General features: G+C 47.2%; 7 protein-coding genes across 9 annotated transcripts; 3 read left to right on the top strand and 4 right to left on the bottom strand.

The window, feature by feature from the left end:
• Positions 1-1,964: 1,964 nt before the first annotated feature.
• GL218_05799 (ornithine decarboxylase antizyme) lies at positions 1,965-2,954 on the top strand (the record flags this gene model as incomplete). Its single annotated transcript, XM_033582488.1, has 3 exons — positions 1,965-2,112; positions 2,422-2,692; positions 2,747-2,954. 3 exons carry the CDS (start codon positions 1,965-1,967, stop codon positions 2,952-2,954), a joined length of 627 nt encoding a protein of 208 aa, XP_033434635.1.
• Positions 2,955-3,350: 396 nt separating this feature from the next.
• On the bottom strand, positions 3,351-4,981 carry GL218_05800 (Imidazole glycerol phosphate synthase hisHF; the record flags this gene model as incomplete). The annotated part of the gene is made up of 2 exons (XM_033582489.1): positions 3,351-3,652; positions 3,712-4,981. The coding sequence occupies 2 exons, from the start codon at positions 4,979-4,981 to the stop codon at positions 3,351-3,353; spliced, it is 1,572 nt and encodes a 523-aa protein (XP_033434646.1).
• A 578-nt stretch (positions 4,982-5,559) lies between these two features.
• On the top strand, positions 5,560-6,747 carry GL218_05801 (uncharacterized protein; the record flags this gene model as incomplete). The annotated part of the gene is made up of 2 exons (XM_033582490.1): positions 5,560-5,691; positions 5,740-6,747. The coding sequence occupies 2 exons, from the start codon at positions 5,560-5,562 to the stop codon at positions 6,745-6,747; spliced, it is 1,140 nt and encodes a 379-aa protein (XP_033434645.1).
• A 396-nt stretch (positions 6,748-7,143) lies between these two features.
• GL218_05802 lies at positions 7,144-10,038 on the bottom strand (the record flags this gene model as incomplete). Of its 3 annotated transcripts, XM_033582491.1 has the most annotated exons (6): positions 7,144-7,200; positions 7,348-7,466; positions 7,574-7,684; positions 7,780-8,217; positions 9,018-9,760; positions 9,830-10,038. In XM_033582491.1, 6 exons carry the CDS (start codon positions 10,036-10,038, stop codon positions 7,144-7,146), a joined length of 1,677 nt encoding a protein of 558 aa, XP_033434642.1. The 3 variants fall into 3 exon arrangements, with proteins under 3 accessions (XP_033434642.1, XP_033434643.1, XP_033434644.1); XM_033582493.1 differs by lacking the exons at positions 9,018-9,760; positions 9,830-10,038 and having other exon boundaries at positions 7,780-8,119; XM_033582492.1 differs by lacking the exons at positions 7,144-7,200; positions 7,348-7,466; positions 7,574-7,684; positions 7,780-8,217 and having other exon boundaries at positions 8,995-9,760.
• A 752-nt stretch (positions 10,039-10,790) lies between these two features.
• Positions 10,791-11,858, top strand: GL218_05803 (UPF0160 protein MYG1, mitochondrial; the record flags this gene model as incomplete). Its single annotated transcript, XM_033582494.1, has 1 exon — positions 10,791-11,858. One exon carries the CDS (start codon positions 10,791-10,793, stop codon positions 11,856-11,858), a length of 1,068 nt encoding a protein of 355 aa, XP_033434641.1.
• A 935-nt stretch (positions 11,859-12,793) lies between these two features.
• GL218_05804 (uncharacterized protein) lies at positions 12,794-13,497 on the bottom strand (the record flags this gene model as incomplete). The annotated part of the gene is made up of 2 exons (XM_033582495.1): positions 12,794-13,171; positions 13,462-13,497. 2 exons carry the CDS (start codon positions 13,495-13,497, stop codon positions 12,794-12,796), a joined length of 414 nt encoding a protein of 137 aa, XP_033434640.1.
• A 1,504-nt stretch (positions 13,498-15,001) lies between these two features.
• Positions 15,002-16,161, bottom strand: GL218_05805 (uncharacterized protein; the record flags this gene model as incomplete). Its single annotated transcript, XM_033582496.1, has 2 exons — positions 15,002-15,901; positions 15,979-16,161. 2 exons carry the CDS (start codon positions 16,159-16,161, stop codon positions 15,002-15,004), a joined length of 1,083 nt encoding a protein of 360 aa, XP_033434639.1.
• Between the last annotated feature and the right edge of the window lie 1,525 nt (positions 16,162-17,686).

A 17,686-nucleotide genomic window follows, 5' to 3' on the forward strand; every position in this document is an offset into this window, starting at 1 on the left:
AGATAGAAAAGTCGAGGTTATGATTGACGTTGGAGTGTAACGACAGCTTAGCCCCGCATGCATGAAGCAGAAGAGCAATGAGCAATAAGCAATGGACAACAAAGAATGGTTCCATGCCCTGGATGGTTGGGCAGACATGCTACATCTTAAAAGAGCTTCTTACACTCCCGGAATATGCGGGTGATATCCATGTCAGGCTTCATCCATGAATGCTGTAAATGACATAGACTTGGTACATAATTACCAGGACTACCATTTAAAGTTGATCCCGTGTACATCACATCATCGCATCATTCTGAGGAAAAGGTGCACTCACACGCTCCCTTATCGGAGATGCCCCCCCTAAGCTTTATCGCCCGTTATCGTCCATTTATAGCCCATTATCGCTTACCCGACAAGGCTAAGAGAGCGGATAGAGCGGGCTACTGTTTTTGAGGTGACACTTGCATGACTCCTACTACGGCTATAAAAGGAATAGGCCTGGGCAGCTTGCTAAGTTTAATATGTAGATGGTGTCATATTATAATATTACCTAATGAAGCTTAGGTAGCTCCTATGATACAGCATAAATACATCTATAGGTATGTACTTGATATGCCATCTTTATATTTTAGGCCTATTTTAGCATATATTTAAACCGCGCCTACCAGGACCTAATTCGCTAGTCAGATCTTTTGAACGTAATATGCACCAGGCAATTCTGACTGTATTTGATCACAGTCAATTATTAAGTGCTGCATGTGTACCTAAGGTAGGCTTTGGCAAAAAAAACAAAACAAAAAAAAGATGACCTAACTTCTCTATATGCTGATTCGCGAATACATAACTACCTCGCCATCGCCAAGTGTAGCATCCGTCTTATGCTACCACATGTACTACATTATAGCCACCGACGATGTAAGCTCAAAGCCGAGTATGCGGAGCAAAGTCGCCGCCATGCGAGTCAGTAGAGCTAAATTGCGATATGAGTGAGTCAACCGAATGCCGAGCGCGGAGTAGCTATCTTCGTAGTACGATAGTAAAAAGCTGGAGTAAAAGTAGAAGAGAAGAGAAAAAAGGGCGCGGGCTAGTTAATATATGGTTGTGTTAGATCTCTAAATTATTTAAGATAATTTAATAGGTTATGGGCGTATCAAGAGGATATTTGGCGGGTTATCTTGTTATTTGGTTATCTGATTATCAGATTTAGTACACGAAGTAGCTCCCTTGCCTAATACAAGTAAAAGAGATTAGGTCACAATGTTCTTATACTAAAAGTTGTTAATATTACCAATATATCGTATAAATGTAGGCTCAAACCAAGGACACTAACACATTCCGATTATCAGATCAAATAGATATTCATAACAATCGCATGTTTTGATTTATATGTCGAAGATAAAACATGGCTCCCGGTGGGCTGATCGGCTCTGCGGCTTTCTGAGAAGTTTGGTGGAATGGAGTTGCCAAGCTGCACAACAATCGGCTACCAATCACCACGCTCCCAGCTTATTGGTTCAACCGATGGCATATTAGCACGTGATGGACATGCGGGGTGGCACGGCTACAATCCAGCAAATTTATTGGTCCAGTTGTAAGACTCTAGCCGCTTCCAGAATCTTGAAGCCGCTAGCCCGCTCTTTGGCAAATGCAAGTGCCCACATTGACCGCTGTTGTCTTCTTTCGAATATATTTGACCTGCGAGTTGCCGCCTCGTCCGCCCGCCTTACAATTTTCAAAAAGTTAAACCTACAAACTTCAACTCAACCATACACAGACAGTCAAATCCAAGCGACTCAACAGCAATTCAATTGACTCAACAGCCAAATCATAATCTAAACTTGATTGTCACGGACAGAAAATTCTTTCGACAGCGCACATCCATCAATTACGCTTAAGCTTTCCGGAGTCTCCCAAAGTCCTCGATTCATCATTTCGACCAGTCAACTCCATTTCTACGATAAACCTGGATTCCATTATTAGCAATGGCGCCAATGAAAAACAATAAAAATAACTGTAGTAGTAGTAACGGCGAGGCCGTGGCCCGTGAGGTCAATGTCCTCGCCAGTTGCTACGTCGTCGACCCCGCTGCGTCCCTAAAGGGACTTCACTACTGCACTACCGGGGCTGCAGGTAGGTCTTTATCCTCTTAACTAAACCCCCAAACTTACCTATACCAATCTACATATATCAATCTACACTTATGTACTAACCAATATTTTCCAACAGGGGCCGAGTGGTATTCCTGAGGTCCCTATCTCAGGTCTACCATCTCCTCCGTCAAGTCCCCCCCTCGCGGCCATCACGACGTCTAACGAGCTCGCTCTTCAGCCCAAGAACAAGAAGCGCAGCCGCAACGCACCGATTAGCCGTAGCCGCCGAGGGGGGCAACACTTCAGATCAGGGAAGAATGTGAGAGATTCTTTTGCGAGACTATGAAAGCCGTGTTCCAGGGTGAGTGGAATGTGGCCGGTAATGGCTCCTGCCTGACTGGTGTTAATTACGCGCTTACACCACCTGACGACTATCCTATGAGTCAGTCGTCCTTCTGCAACGTCGATACCAAACTTGGAGTCTATGTGAACGGATGGATGGAATTTTGGGATTATGCTGGAGGTGCTAGCTTCCGAGCCTTTATCACAGAAGATGGCGACGAGAAATCTTTGTTTGCATTCTTTGATAGCGGGCTCGTAGGCCGCGATCTTAAACAAGCGTATGTTATTTCCTTTCCATCATATCATTCGGAGCCATGCTGACACTATTGCAGACTCATTGCTTTGATTGAGTTAGCCGATGGTCCAATCGAATGCTCACATGTCGTGATCTGTGTAGACCGTTCGATGCCTCATGAATATGCGAAGGCATTGATGAAGAGTCTTCAGTGGGTCGGTTTCGAAATGACCACCTTGGACCATTGGGCCAAAGACATCGATATCATCAGCGACAAATGGTTATTCATGGGTATGGAAGTCTAGATGTGATATTCTGGACTCTAACGATCGTTCAACCTATTTCGATTTTACGAAGTAGCTCGGGGTTCTTCGGCGTCTAAACACCTATCTTTAAGGTAAAGGTTGTTTTCTTTTTTTGTTGGAGTTCTTGGAAGGCGTATTTACACCTCTACTAGCTGTGGCGTATGGGTCGTTTCTATTACATCTGCTGCATTCATACCATAGGCGTCGCATCGGCTTAGAGGACCGAGATTGAAAATGGATCAGTAATGCGAAGGCAATGGTATAGTAACAAATTACTATCAATAGACAACGAGCTTCTAACTTTCCACTTCCATATTCTAAACCCGTAACGCCTATCTACTAAATGCCGTAATGCGATAAATGCGCCAGACCCATTACCACCCTCGACCCCAGATTTCATAATTCCCCTTCGAACTGTCTCACTTCCAACCCCTTTTCTGATAGGTAATCCTTGACTTGCTTGACAGTGTACTCTCCCCTGTGGAACATACCTGCTCCCAACGCAGCATCCGTCCGCGTCTTCTCGAATACTTCCTGGAAGTGGGATGGGTTGCCGGCGCCGCTGGACGCGATGACGGGAATGCGTACAGAGGCCTTGACTTGGTTAATCAACTCGAGGTCAAAACCAGAGTTGGTACCGTCGCGATCAATGCAGTTAAGCAGGATCTCGCCGGTACCCATGGCCTCTACGGCACGTACTAGCTCGACGACGTCTAAATCCCGGGTCTCGCGGCCACCCTTGATCGTGCAGGCGTACCAACAATATTCCTCGCCTCGGGGACCCGGAAGTTAGTGCGGATAGTGGCGTGGCGCGTGGCATCGACCTTAGGCACGTAGACGCGCTTAGGATCGACGCTGACTACAACGGCTTGGTTTCCGTACGCCTTGGATATCTGCTCAATGGCCGTGTTACCGAAGAGCTTGCGCCCAACGGCAAGGTACTCCTCAGCAGCAAGCACGGCATCAGATCCAATGGAGACCTTGTCCGCGCCGCTCTTGAAGTACATGGTCGCGATCTCAAGCGCGCTGACCTTGGTCCCATCTGTATCAACCGTGTCGCGGATACCGCCGCCAACGGTCAGCGGGACGAAGACTGTCTCCGAGGTGCGCCGTAAAATCTCGAGCATAGGCAGGTCGGCTAGCGGACAGTCCCGGAAGCTGGTGATGTTGAGGAAGGTGACTTCGTCCGCGCCTTGCTCGTAGTACTTCTTGGCCATCTCGACTGGTTTGCCAAGGTTGCGCACGTCGCGGTTGTCGGTCTTTTCGCGCACGTCGTATTGGTCGCCCTTCGTTACGACGAGGTCTCCTTGGTCGTTTGTTCGTACGTCAAGACATGCGATGACTCGCTTTGTTAGGCCACCTGTTGGTGCTGGTCCGGTTACGTCTTGGCCTAGTGTCTTTGCACCTTCGCCTGTCAGGAATGCTTTTAGCACTCTGAGTCCCGCAACGCCGCTCTTCTCCGGGTGGAACTGCGTCGCCAGTACATTCGCCTTCGCTACGGCGCCCACAAATACCTCTCCGCCGTACTCTCCTGTCGCAACGGTCCAGCCTTGGCTCTCTAGGTCGCCTTTAACGTACGGGTACTTATATGAGTGGACATAGTAGTACTTGCTTTGCGGGCTCAGATCGTATAAACTCTTGCCGCCGGCATTGGCGCTATTCCAGCCGATATGCGGAACGGATTTTTGGGTATCATCGAACCGATCCAGAGAACCCTTTATTATACCTAGACCCGGATGGGCAGGGTCCTCAACTGAACCTTCAAACAGCGCTTGAAGCCCGACGCAGATCCCTATAAATGGCTTGCCGGCTTCGATATGCGCGCGAACGGCAGGTAAGTATCCGGCAGATGCTAACTGACTTGTACAGTGGCCGAAGTGGCCAACTCCGGGCAGAATCAACTTTTCTGCACGCGCGACCTCATCCGGGCTACGGACCCATTCAACGCTGTATCCGCACTTTTCGATGGCGTTTACAAGAGATCGTACATTGCCCGCGACATAGTCGAGCAAGTGAACTGTAGGCATAGCGGGCGAGATCGGCAGTGGCGTGTAAGTGTAAGGGACCCGAGAGCACGAAAAATTTGCAATGTTTGGGGAGGTTAGGTAGGGGAAGTTGGATTTAGGTACCTACGTTAACTATAGTTTATAGTGAAGTAGCTGTAAATTAGCGATAACCTAGCGGACCTCGAAGTTTATCTACGCGAGAGCTAAAGGGAGTTTGACGGGTGAGTCAAAGGCAGCTACAATGGGAATTTTCAGCACGGATGAGGGGCAGGAGGGGCAGCTAGGACGGGAGCGATTGCGCTTGAAATGACCCCTCCAAGAATTACCTAGCTAGGAAACTTAGCGCATAATGCCAGTGTTGACCGCCTAAGCTACCGCTAGAAATGGCAAGCACCTCATTTCTAAACTTCATGACATTCCACTTAAAGGATTCGAGCTATGAAGGTACAACTTAGGTTCTTTCGAAGATAGCCTTACCAGATAATTAAAAATTACAATTGCAAAGTTGAATTTCACTTCTGTGTTACATGATAATTCGACATCTCAAATGCGTTTCTGCATATCCTTAAGCCGTCATAATTCCGTCTTACAGATATCCGATGGCTAGGAACGGTATAAGTGAGGCTGGTCCTCGCGTTACCTACGGAGCTCCCGCGACCTGGCACAGCCAACTACCCGCCGAGGAGGATGAATCTGAATGGGAATATGAATATTCCCAAACTGAAACTGAGGTAAGTAACCTACTATAAGCATTTAGATTAGCGACTAACTTATATAAGAGTTTCTATGTCACTCTAGATCTTTCTCAAGCAGACTTCACTAGCCGTGATGCCAGTGTTGTTAACAGGCCGGGCTATCGAGGTGGCGAGAAAGCTGAAAGGGCGAAATTATACTTGAACAGGCGGATGAGTCCGAGTAACGGTATCGATAATAGCGACGATGAGAGAGATCTATCTCGAAATTCAAAGCCGAAAGAGTCTCAAATTGCTGACGATGGAGATGACCATGAAGTTCAGATCTTGGACCTCGAAACTACTAATCCGATTATTTCGTATAAAGGACGTGTTTATTCAGGCCAATGGAACCAGAACGTCGGTACCGAACTCCTTATGGTAAAACGTGACAACGATAACCCTCTTCCGGCTCTCCGACAGCTGGATCATGATGTGGATCTCTTGGCCGCTAGCTGCGCAAGAATCAACGTCAAGGAGAAACAGCTTAAGCCCAAGGACACCACTCTAAAACGACAGCGCGATGCGATTGCGTCCAAAGAGCGGCAAACCTCTCAACCTGCCGTCCCTCCCGCCGAAAAGTGGGCGGGTCAAGAGAGAGTCGCCCAGGGCAATTTTCTCGAGAAGCTCATCGCGCTCAAGAAAAAGTTGGGTGAGACGGACGAAGTCACTGTAATTGCTAAGAGCATGGAAGTGAGAGCCCAGCACAACCGAAGCAGGAAACTCAAGCAAGGCCACCGAGGCAAATTTAATCTTCCTCATACTAGGGGCCCGAGGAGAATGAGGGTGAGGGACGCTGGTATTCTAAGAACGCTATCGATTCGCGAGGGGTCAGCTGCAACTGCAACTGCAACTTCACCTTCGCCAAGCGTTGCTGATACTATGGTTTCTACGCCTACACCGCATCATTGGGATGAATTGGAAGAAGGGGAGCAGGGAGATGAGAATGAGGTGATAGATGAGAATGGAGATGATGAAGAGATGGATAGGGTCGAGTATTATGGATCTGGAGGAGAGGGCGATGAGAATGAGGACGTGGACATGGATGAAATCTAAGGATTCTTTCAAGCATGCCGATCGGAGTATCGTACTAAGTTATATCAGCTCTTACCATAACACTTCAAGGTTTAGTCAAGAGCCCTCTACAATGGGAATCAATCTTTGTGCTTTAATTTGCCTATTCTTAAGTATTCTTGTCTGCTTCCTGTGGAGTACTTATTCCTCGGGGTAAATATACATGTATGCGCGATCGCACTTTTCAGCTCATGATATAGTACCCAGTCACAGACAACCTACTCGATGATCCTCAAACCCCATCAACCAGCCATGGCGTTTTAGACCAGTAATTTTATTGATCAGGTTACCCAGCCAACCCGTTTCAATTACGCGTTGCCCAATTCCGTCCCAGTACTTGTTACAGTTTACAATCTAGAATTCATCCTGGAATTAATTCTAGAATAGATCGTTGATACTCTTGTCGGCATCCTTCTTGATAAGATCTATCATTCCCTACCAAGTTGTTATCAGATAAGCCATACATTACCTCCAGCTACGTATGTAGAAGCCAAAGACCAAAACAGCGGTGAAGACTGTGGGATTGAAGGGGGGGGAAATATATATGTGGAAAATGAGACAGTTGCGGAAATCGTGACCCACCTGAGGCATGATCGGCTTTCCGTCTTTGCCCTTCACGTAGCGGAACGGCATCTCTGTGCTCTCGTGCTCGGTGAACTTGAGCTCGGGGTAGTCGAGGTAGGGTATCTTGTTCAACGTGACTGTTTTTCTCGTCAGCTCTGAGTCCGTGATACTTACACTCGTTCGCGGGTAGTTGGCGATGAAAAGAGGTTGAGATGGGGGATACTAATGGGGAAAATAAACTTACACTGCTCCTCGATCACCATCCGCGTCACCCGCACCGCCGTATCCGTCGTCATCTGCACAGGACCTAACCGGCGACCCTGATATCCCTTCTTACGTAGCTCGGACGTGCGATCTATTCACCATATTAGCAACGTGACGTTCATCACCATTCCGCCATCCTCTTTTCACCCGTCCTCCGCCCTCCCACAAGAAAGCCCATCCACATACCTCTCGGCGGATCATCGCCCAGAATGCCCCCGAACAAAAACACATCGAAATCCCTCTTATCATCCGGGCTCAAGTCCTTGTCGGCCTGCGGATCGAGCAGACACACCCTGTCCCTCTCCTCCTCGTCCGTGTAAATCTCCTCGACGCTCCGGCCCTCGGCGATGAAGGACGGGAACCCGGTCAGCTTATACGGGACCTTGAACCCGCGCGGCAGCGACGACAGCATAAACGTGCCCTGCACCCGCTGCGTCTCCTCCGCGATCGCCGCGTACTCCAGCTCCGACCACGGCCCCAGCTCCGCGTCCAGGTGCTCCACTACGTATGTCTTGCGTTCCGGCATCTTGGTGCTGCTGGTGCTGGTGCTGGTGGGCTGGGACTTGCTGCTGCTGCGTGCGCGCGCGTGTGTGTACGTGCGTACGTGGGTGGGCAAGTGGGTGGCTGGGCTGCTTATAATGTGGGTAACTATGTGGAAAAGGAGGACACCTTTTTACATATATATTCCGAGATTTCCCTGGATCTCGGTGTCTATTGTTGTGTTTTGTTTGCGTATCAGGTATATGTAATATGGCTGCAATGAGACCCAAAAGCTTAGGTTAGTAGGTAGTTATACAATACGCCTAATTAATTACTAGGTATAAGAGGGAGTCTTAGTACTAATCCTGTTATTGTGATTTTTACCAACCACTTAGGTAAAAACAACTTATAAAAAATTATGAACTTACGATGTATGTATCTGCTGACCCGTTCGACTTAATTGTATGAATTTATTGGCTCCCAAGAGGGAAGCCCAAACAAAAGCAACCTTAAGCCCTGATTTTATACCAATTGAGAAAATCCCACTAAACTGAAAGAGCGGGAACCAATCAAGTCGATACAAACCAAAGCTCCTACGTAGACACCCTTATGTCATTTGAAGCTCGATTCAGTCACTACATTAGGTATATATGGAATGAGAAATTAGAAATTAGAAGTCAGTTGTAAAGACGCACTTGAACTTATTAATAGGCCTAGACACAGGATTGTGAGGTTAGACTGATCAAAACACTACCACATTATATACCCTTCTAGTACCAATTCCATGCCAAATTGACCTCAATCATCGTGCCTTTTAATGCCCTTGAACCCTGCGCCCGTAGCCAGCGACTACTTATGAAAAATACACCCGAGAAGCCCCCTCGTAGGACCATGGTAATATGGAGCAGTTAATATAAGAATTTAAGCGGTTGACTTCCGCGAACCTTTGGTTGGAAGAGATCCAAAGTCTTTACTCTTACGCTTCTTCGTAGGCCTGCTCGATCCCCCTTTAGGTCGGTAACCGCCATCATCATCTCTTTTCCTCTTTCCCTTCGCCGGCGCATCGTAACCCGCATCATCGTCCCAGTCCGCGGACTCGGCAGCTTCCTTCTCTTTTTCCTTACGGCTGACAGCTGATTGCCTCTTATTCCGTGCGGCCCCGCCGCCTTTGCGCTTCCGACCGTCGTCGTCCTTATCATGGCCATCATCCTTATCTTTGCCTTTATCCTTCTCCTTTTCCTTCTCAAGGTCCTGGAGGAACGTCTTAGGTGCATGTCTTCGTAACCAGTTGTAGACGCTCGTCGGATTGCGCAGCGCAAAGTTAGCGGCTGGATTTGGGATCTCCTTGCCAATGGCGCTGGGCGCGAGAGTGGGCTTTGGCTTTAGGCCCAATCGCGTATCGAGTTCGTGGAGATACTCGTCAACGTCATCGGCTGTTAAAAATGAAGTAGGGTGTATCTGGGGATCTCGAGGTTCCAAGTCATCCAAGATTTCTGGATATTGCTCAACGGTGGCGGCAAACGATCTATGTGGAACGTCCTCCTCTAGTCGCCTTAGAGATCTTGTAGGTTTTTGGGTTGCGTCTGAGTCGCTATCATCATCGTCGTCTTCCAAACCAAGGTCTATGCGTCGCTCGAAAGGGATCTGGGGTGACTCGTTGATATCAAATAGCAAGTCTAGTAGGCGACTGGAGGCATAGTTAGTGGTCGCGTGTCTATTTTTTCGAGATAAAGCGGAAGAAAGGGATAGTTCTTACTCGTTCTCGATAGCTAAACGCTTAGCAGTTCGCATGGCCTTTTGTTCTAATTTATGCAGAGTCTCTATCTCCTGCATTTGGTGGTCAAACTTGATGCGCATCTTTCGATACTTCTTTTTCCAGGATTTATATGACGGCCTGGTATCGGTCATATGAAGGTCGCTATGGTCGACATCTTTGTCGAACTCAGCCTTAACTGAGCGCTCCATTGTCTGTCTAGGGAACAGACGTCTTACGCGATAGAGACGCGATAAATGATAATTTGATGATTGTAAAAGGAAAGGGAGGGAGTTAAATTAGAGATGGTAAGAATTTTAAAAGGTTGAGTTAATCGATTTAATTGATTGCGAAGAGAAGTAAATGAGAGATAAAATTTCAGTTGGGAGAGAGAGGCTATCCTAAATGATTACGACAAGGCGGAATTGTCAAACATGGCCCATGCCTCCCGAACGTGACTAAAAACAAGAAGACAATGAGAGTTGGGGGTTAATGTTTGGCGGATTGAAAATTTAGTAATTCAAAAAAAAAAAGTGCGGGTGCATTCATAAAAAAAGAGGTTATGTGTTATGGCCGTTATGACAAGAGCGATCGCATTTTCCTCCTAGTCTGGCACATTGCAAATTGATACCGCGCATCTTTCCTTCCAACAACACGCGTTCATACCATTCCTCCTTCTTTTGGGGGCTAATAAAAGCATCAGTTCTCCGAATGGAGCATTTAACTAAACCCACCCCCTTATCAATTAAACATTCCACACCACAAGCTAATCGATACCAAACCTAAAAAGGTCAAATTCTAGACCCCACCAGCCCACCATCGATAGCCAATCTTTTACCCATCTTTATAGCCAATAGTTATCATTAGAAATATTCACAGGCTGACCTTTGCAAACAACAAAAAGTCAATTGGGATAATTAATTAACCAAATATATACAGTTGTATGTTCCGACAAATATTCAAAATGGGCGAAAACGCAGCAAAAAGATTGAAAACCTCGGATTGTGGTAGCGGTGTCAAAATCGGCACCCACAACGGCCATTTCCATGCTGATGAGGCCCTCGCTGTTTATATGCTACGGCTACTTCCTACCTATGCCGACTCCTCCCTCGTCCGTACGCGCGACCCAGCTCTACTAGAAACATGCCACACCGTCGTCGATGTAGGCGGTGAATATGACGCCTCGCGCAACCGTTACGACCACCATCAGCGTACATTCACCACGACTTTCCCCGGCCGACCAACTAAACTATCCAGCGCGGGGTTGGTGTACATGCACTTCGGCAAGTCCATAATCGCCCAGCACCTAAGCCAGTCCGAGGATAGCGACGAGGTCGGTGTTTTATGGAACAAGCTCTACGAGTCCTTTATCGAGGCTCTCGATGCCCACGACAACGGCATCTCTTCGTACGACTCGAAGAAGCTAGAGGAGGCTGGCATCGAGAAAGCCTTTAGCACTGGCGGTTTCACGCTCGGTGCTATGGTCGGTCGCCTAAACCCCAACTGGAACGACCCCACGCCCTCGGACCCGACTGAGGCTCAGGCTGCCGAGGACGAGAAATTCCTTACGGCGAGCACGCGTATCGGCGAGGAGTTCTCACGGGATCTCGATTACTATGCACGAGCATGGCTGCCCGCGCGCGCCATCGTTCAGGATGCTTACAAGAAGAGACTACAATTCGACCCTGAGGGCCGCGTCATGGTGCTCGAGGGCCAGGCCGTGCCCTGGAAGGACCACCTATATACCCTAGAAGAAGAAGAGGGAGAGTCGGCTAAGAAAGTTCTCTACGTGCTGTACCCGGAGAAACCTGTCCCCGACGCCAAGTGGCGGATACAAGCCGTACCTGTGACCAAGGACTCGTTCCAGAGCCGAAAGGCGCTGCCCGAGCCATGGCGGGGCGCGCGCGATGAGCAGTTGGACGAGGTGTCTGGGGTTCCGGGCGGTGTGTTTATACACGCGTCGGGATTCATTGGAGGAAACAAGACCTTCGAGGGTGCTAAGGCGTTGGCAGAGAAGGCATGTGCATTTTGAAGATAGAATTCCACTTACCAAGTATGTAGAGGATCTGGAAAAGTGTGATAGCCTCTCTAGTATATACCCAACAGAAAGACAGAAATCAATGGAAGGCTACAACCTGGCAAATGAATACTGTTGGGAACATGGCACAACGACCTGATATTTTCCGAGATATGAACCCTCGTTATCAAAACAACTATCTGACACTGACACCAGAGCAATGCCTAACCCATGTAACATTCACAGGTAAGAGTAATAAATAGCAGCAGTTCCAAGCGTAGTCAACCAACCTGGAACACAAGAGACTAAAACAAAAGAAAAGAAACCAGGGATTTTAGCGAAAGTTCTCGATTTGGGATTTGGGAATAGACCCTAGAAGAAAACGACGACGACGACAATGATGACACAGTCGTCGTTCCATTCGTAACATTTTTTTGCAATTGCGAAAATTTCCCTTTGCCAGTACCACGCGAAATCACCGTTTGTTTCCCCGAACGCCGCGGGAGGATAAAAATCAAACAAGTAACTAAAAAGCCCTCGTAACCCATCGTCGTGAGAGGGAGCCGGCTACTAGCACCTTTTGCACCTTTCTCGTCTCCCTCGCGCGCTACATAACGCAACGCAACGCAATTGAACTGCTCGGTCGTACAACGACGGGCAAAAAAAAAAACGTACACATGCGCTCCCCTTGGTCGTGCATGATAGGGCTGAGGAGGAGGGTGGAAACCCTTTAGATAACGCGCCTCTTTTCTCAGGTAGGTAGCATCCAACGCTGTTTATCCGCTGTTCTCCGTAGAATCGTCTCGTCTCACCTCATCCTGCGTTGTCCCGCCCCTGTAGCAGTCTGGCCTTACTATCATCCTATCTTCGGATTGGGATACCTTTGGCAGCATCGCCGTTTGCCGTGGTAGTGGTAGTGGTAGCGGTAGCCTCAACATTGTTAGCGTTGTTCACCTTTTCGCCATTCTCAGCAGCATCGTTCTCGTCGGCGCTGGTCTCGCGGTTGAGGAAGCTGCTCTCCTTGATGGGGCTGCCGGTGGAGGTGACCTGTTGGCCGGTGTGGGCGTGTAGGCTGGGGTGGTGCTGATGAGCGACGACGCTGCCGCGTTTTGGCCGTTGGGCGATGTTAGGTGGGGGATGTTCTCGGGGACGGGATGCTGGCTGCCGACGCTGCCTGTGTCGACGCTGTCGCCCTTGCCTGCCTTCGACATGGCGTAGTCTCCGCTGTCGAAATACTTGCGCTCCTTCAAGTGCTTGGCGAAGTGGTCGGATTTCGACGGCAGCTTGCCGTACAGGCGGAAGAGGCGTTGCTCATCAGGGGTGAGCGACTACGATAGAGGGAGTTAGCATCCATGCTGGTGGTATTTGTATGTGGGGTTATGTGCAGTGGTGTCATGTGGAACGATAGAGATGTTTGGTAGTATAGTAGAGACAAAGATGTGAGACTTAAATCTCGCCATAGTAAACCAAATATTGAGATGATAGGCTTAGTTCCGTCCATCGTATCTTCTACCCCCTGGTTTGGGTACAGTAAGTGGGCATCCAACCCAACGAGGAGTAGTAGAGTAGAGTAGATGGGTGTGGTGGGGAGGGATGTAAGTGTGAATGGAAAACTGACCTTGACGTCAACCTTGTTCTTCTGGTGAGGATTCATGATGAAGTACGCGAAGGTCGCCTCGATCAAAGGAACGAGTCTTTAACAGACGGGTTTCTCAGTGCCGTTGGGCTTGCGAATAGACGGTGGTGTTGAAGAAGAAGATGTGGTCGAAAGAGGTGGGAAGTTTCGTCGTGGTTTGTATTGGAAGTTCGTTTTGGGGGAGGGGAGCAAGAATATCTACCACTAAGCCAGGTAAGTACCCTAGTATCTTTTAAGTACAACAAGGTAGGTTAGGTACCTAAGTATCTAACAATAAACCTAACATCACTTAAATGTGACTACCGATTATGAGCTGTGGCAGGTGTAGGTGGTGGGATGGCTGACTACCACTACTATTGGGGGGTGACGGAATTGTACCCGCTAGCGCTACTCTTAGTTCAGACAAAGACCCAACTATAAGCACAAGCCGCTTAAGTAAGGACAAAGTACCTCCAAGCGTCCAAATACAACTGTTTGTATCTAGTTGCTTGTACATATATGAGCAAGTGGTAACACGATGTCACCTACAATACACGGAAGTTGCCGCTTTTTAAACAATTTAAACATAATTTAATATAACTATTATTAATATCATGTTATTTTTAATTTTTAAATGTACATATCACGAGGCTAAAGCCAAAAGGTGACATTTATTGAAGATGATGTTTTAGGGAACTAGTTAGAGCATCATATCCTTGCAGTTTCGCTGCAAGGCTTTGTTTCGCTGTTTTAGGTACTCTTCGCCTTTAATAGAAGAGCGTCCAAGTGGTTGGAATTTATGCCAAGGACGGCCTTTGCTCTTCCCTCTTTTCAACGTCTATCTTGATATTTGGTAGCCTCGTGTTTTTTCCCCCAACGTTGGATGCGGCAAATAGTTGTGCGAAGCTTTTTCAACTCTTCCACGTTGGGAAGCCAAAAATGGTCAACGAGTTACCCAAATGTAAGACTCCAAGTATTGATACCACAGCCTGCGGAGGATACACGGAATACTACGATGTATTTTTGTTAGAGTTGAATAGATTAAGCTCTTTACGGCGCCTACCTCAAAAGGGATCCTCAATAGCTAAGACTCCCCTTTCTATGGGATATATGCTAATCAGCCATTCGAGAACTCTAATAATAGCATTGGAGTAATATATGTGATCTGTCTCCATAAGAATGCCTCTGTTAAAGATTATCTTCCCGAAGTGTAGAAAAGGCAAGGAGGAAAATTACTCTTTTAAGCAGTATGAATCCCATGTGCTGTTTTGTGGGACATAGGCATTACACTGGCAATATACTTTAAAATAAGACATACTTTGCATGAGGTGCTTAAGTTAGAGAAACTCATTAACTACCTCTCATAATCGTCTTGTAATCGCAAGCGTAACGGTGATAATGTCGTATATTCCTTCATATAGTAGCCTTATTTTGAAGTCACTATTAAAAAGGTTATATTGTGCACAGGCTTTTACTATGCCTACCTACCTACCAGGTAAAGTACCTAAAGTACTCCCTATTCCTTTGACTACCTAGACTTAACCTAATAATGCTTCTTTTTATTGAGTCTCAGATAGTCTCCAGCAGTAATATGTTCATAACGAGCCGGATTATCAGACGATACAAATTGCAACTTAGGACCTATATCTGCAGTCGGCGGCGGCCGGAAGAACATGATGGCTGACCTTCGTTCCGGTATGCGCGACGTCCCGGTCTCAGGTGGTAGACCGACACGATGCAAAGCAGCGCGCAAGTGTCCATTTGTCCAGCGCTCTAGAGTGTCCGACACCAGAAGTACGACATCACCTTCCCGCTCCACGAATACGGGAGCGAATTCACAGCGGCCCTCACTCAATCCGCGCACCTCAAGCTCAAGCCCTGACGCACTGACGCCATCCTGGAAGACTGCGCTTATAACCCCGAGGTCTGAGTGCGGCCGGATGCGGCGCATGGACACATCACCACCATCAGTCATGTCCCGCGCAACCTCCGGATGGAAATTTAGGTTCAGCTCAGTCCCAGTCCCACTGGTTCCGGGCGGGTTGAGGGTTCCTAGAGGGACGTTAAGGCCTAGCTCGATCGCGGCGAGTAACATATTGCATGCTTTCATTATCTTCAGATATGCGCCTCGGGTTGCGCCATTGAAACCTGGTAGCAGAGTTTCGGCAAGCTGAGGCGTGGGGAAGGAAAAATCTCTAGGATGGCCAATAGCAAATTTCTCATGGGCGTCCAGAAGCTGTGCATTAGGAGATCTAGTAGAGACATCGATCTGGCGTGAACGAAAGGAGGAAACTGCATTTAGGTTCGGGGCGTCATGAAGATCGGGCCGCACTATAGCGGTCTTTTCATAAGCCCATGACGAGTATCCTCTTTCCGGGGCCTCGCCACCGGGATGGCGAACACTAAGTTTAGCAGGAAGAGATAGATTGAAAAAAAGATAATGCTGTATAAAGGGATCAAAAGGAGTTAGAAATTGCCTATAGTTAACCTATAATTTGTAGTAGAAGGTAGTAAGCGTACATAATTGAACAGCACCCTAATAGTCTGCGGAGCAACGCCGTAGTTACGCAGACGGGCGAAGCCATGCTGTCTTAGGTGTGAGACAAGTTCGGCGGCAAAGGCACGACGAGCCTGATTCGTATTTACAAGCTTCTTAGCAGAGAAGATAGGGGATGCGTCGAGTGTTGGGGGCAAGCGGAACATGTCTATACTACCTAGTAAGGAGAGACTCTAGGGGTTCGTAAATATCCTTAACTTCCAGAATATATTTGAAAAAATTCCAAATAAATAATGCCCAGATATGTTACACACTATACGCACCTATCTACCTATATTGAGATACACTTATACATAAGACGGTACAAACAAGCGTAATCACGGGATATATCAAACGCCAGCGCGACTTGTAATACACGAGGCATGCATATCTGATCTCTTTAGGGAGGCGGCTTGTTTATTTCCATGTCGTGCGAGGTGAAATCTACCTATCCATTCGACTTCGCCCCATTCTCCTTCTTACTATTAAGATCACGTTTACGTTTATGAGTGGCTATAAGCTAAGTAGAGAATTACAGCGGTCGTATCTATGGCGCTGAGGCGTCTGTCAATAAGCCATAGATGTCGTCACGCTGACAGATAATGTCATGCCCTCTTTCAAAAATGATACGAGATAGCATGTAAGCTTCTACACAACTCGGGACGATCATATTGGGGTATCTTAAAGGAGGCTAGATGTAGTAGAGTAGCTCGGTGCTATAACCCCTTTTTAACATTAGATGAAACTTAGACCTGACCCCCCGAATCTCCTACGTCCGTGTAATAAGATACGAAAGATCCGAGTATGTTGGTATAGTTATATAGTTAAATACCTGCTTCTTCTCTGCTGGAAATATTGTAGAACCCATCATGTGGGTATAATGCTTCAATCACAATTATACGGCATTGCCACCTTTCAAGCCTTACCCAGTCTAAGACCTGTAACAGGCATATTACACTTTTACAGAACTCAGCTACTTGATATTGTAAGATATGATAGGTAGGTTAAACTAATTATTACGATACTGGGAGTATGCAATGAGTATTGTATACGATAGGCAAACTTATGTTCCTGTCAAATCCAATTATACTGTTAAGAGAAAGTTTTTAAAATTATCTATTTCATGAAGTAAATCAGCCGGCATTGTAAACCCATGCTCATAAATAAGATTTTAAATGAAACATCTAGAACAAAGAACATCTCCAGTATGTATACCCAGCTCGAGCTTCTACAGTTGGAACTAGAGCCGATTGTGAAACAACGAACTTGATTCCATGCTTTTGCGCCACCTCGTGATACTCGCCATGCTTAGCAATCTTGGCAGGTAAGACTTGGCTATCAGCGATCGTCCCTTTAACCAACCAGTGGCTCCGACTTTTCGGATCCCGATGGTTCCGTCAGATGATCGGCGCAGATATTATGGAAGGCGTTGGTGGAGGAAAAGATATTCAGGAACTAGAGTCAGGAATAAAAATATAAGCACCTATTCTCGCATATCATCCACGAGGACTAACATTTATATTTATAATTAGGTATCTAAAAGCTACTACTACCAGTAACGTTCATCTGAGAGCCTCAAGTACAGACCTATGTGATAAGAGAGTTGACTTAATAGACGTTGTCGTAGGTTGTTATCTTAGTATCTTAAGGTCCATGGCCTTTTAATAGTCGTTCTGCTTACGGCTTACTCTC

This window comes from Daldinia childiae (genome assembly GCF_008694065.1).
Source record: "Daldinia childiae strain JS-1345 chromosome Unknown Scaffold5, whole genome shotgun sequence".
In the NCBI taxonomy this organism is placed as follows: Eukaryota; Fungi; Ascomycota; class Sordariomycetes; order Xylariales; family Hypoxylaceae; genus Daldinia; species Daldinia childiae.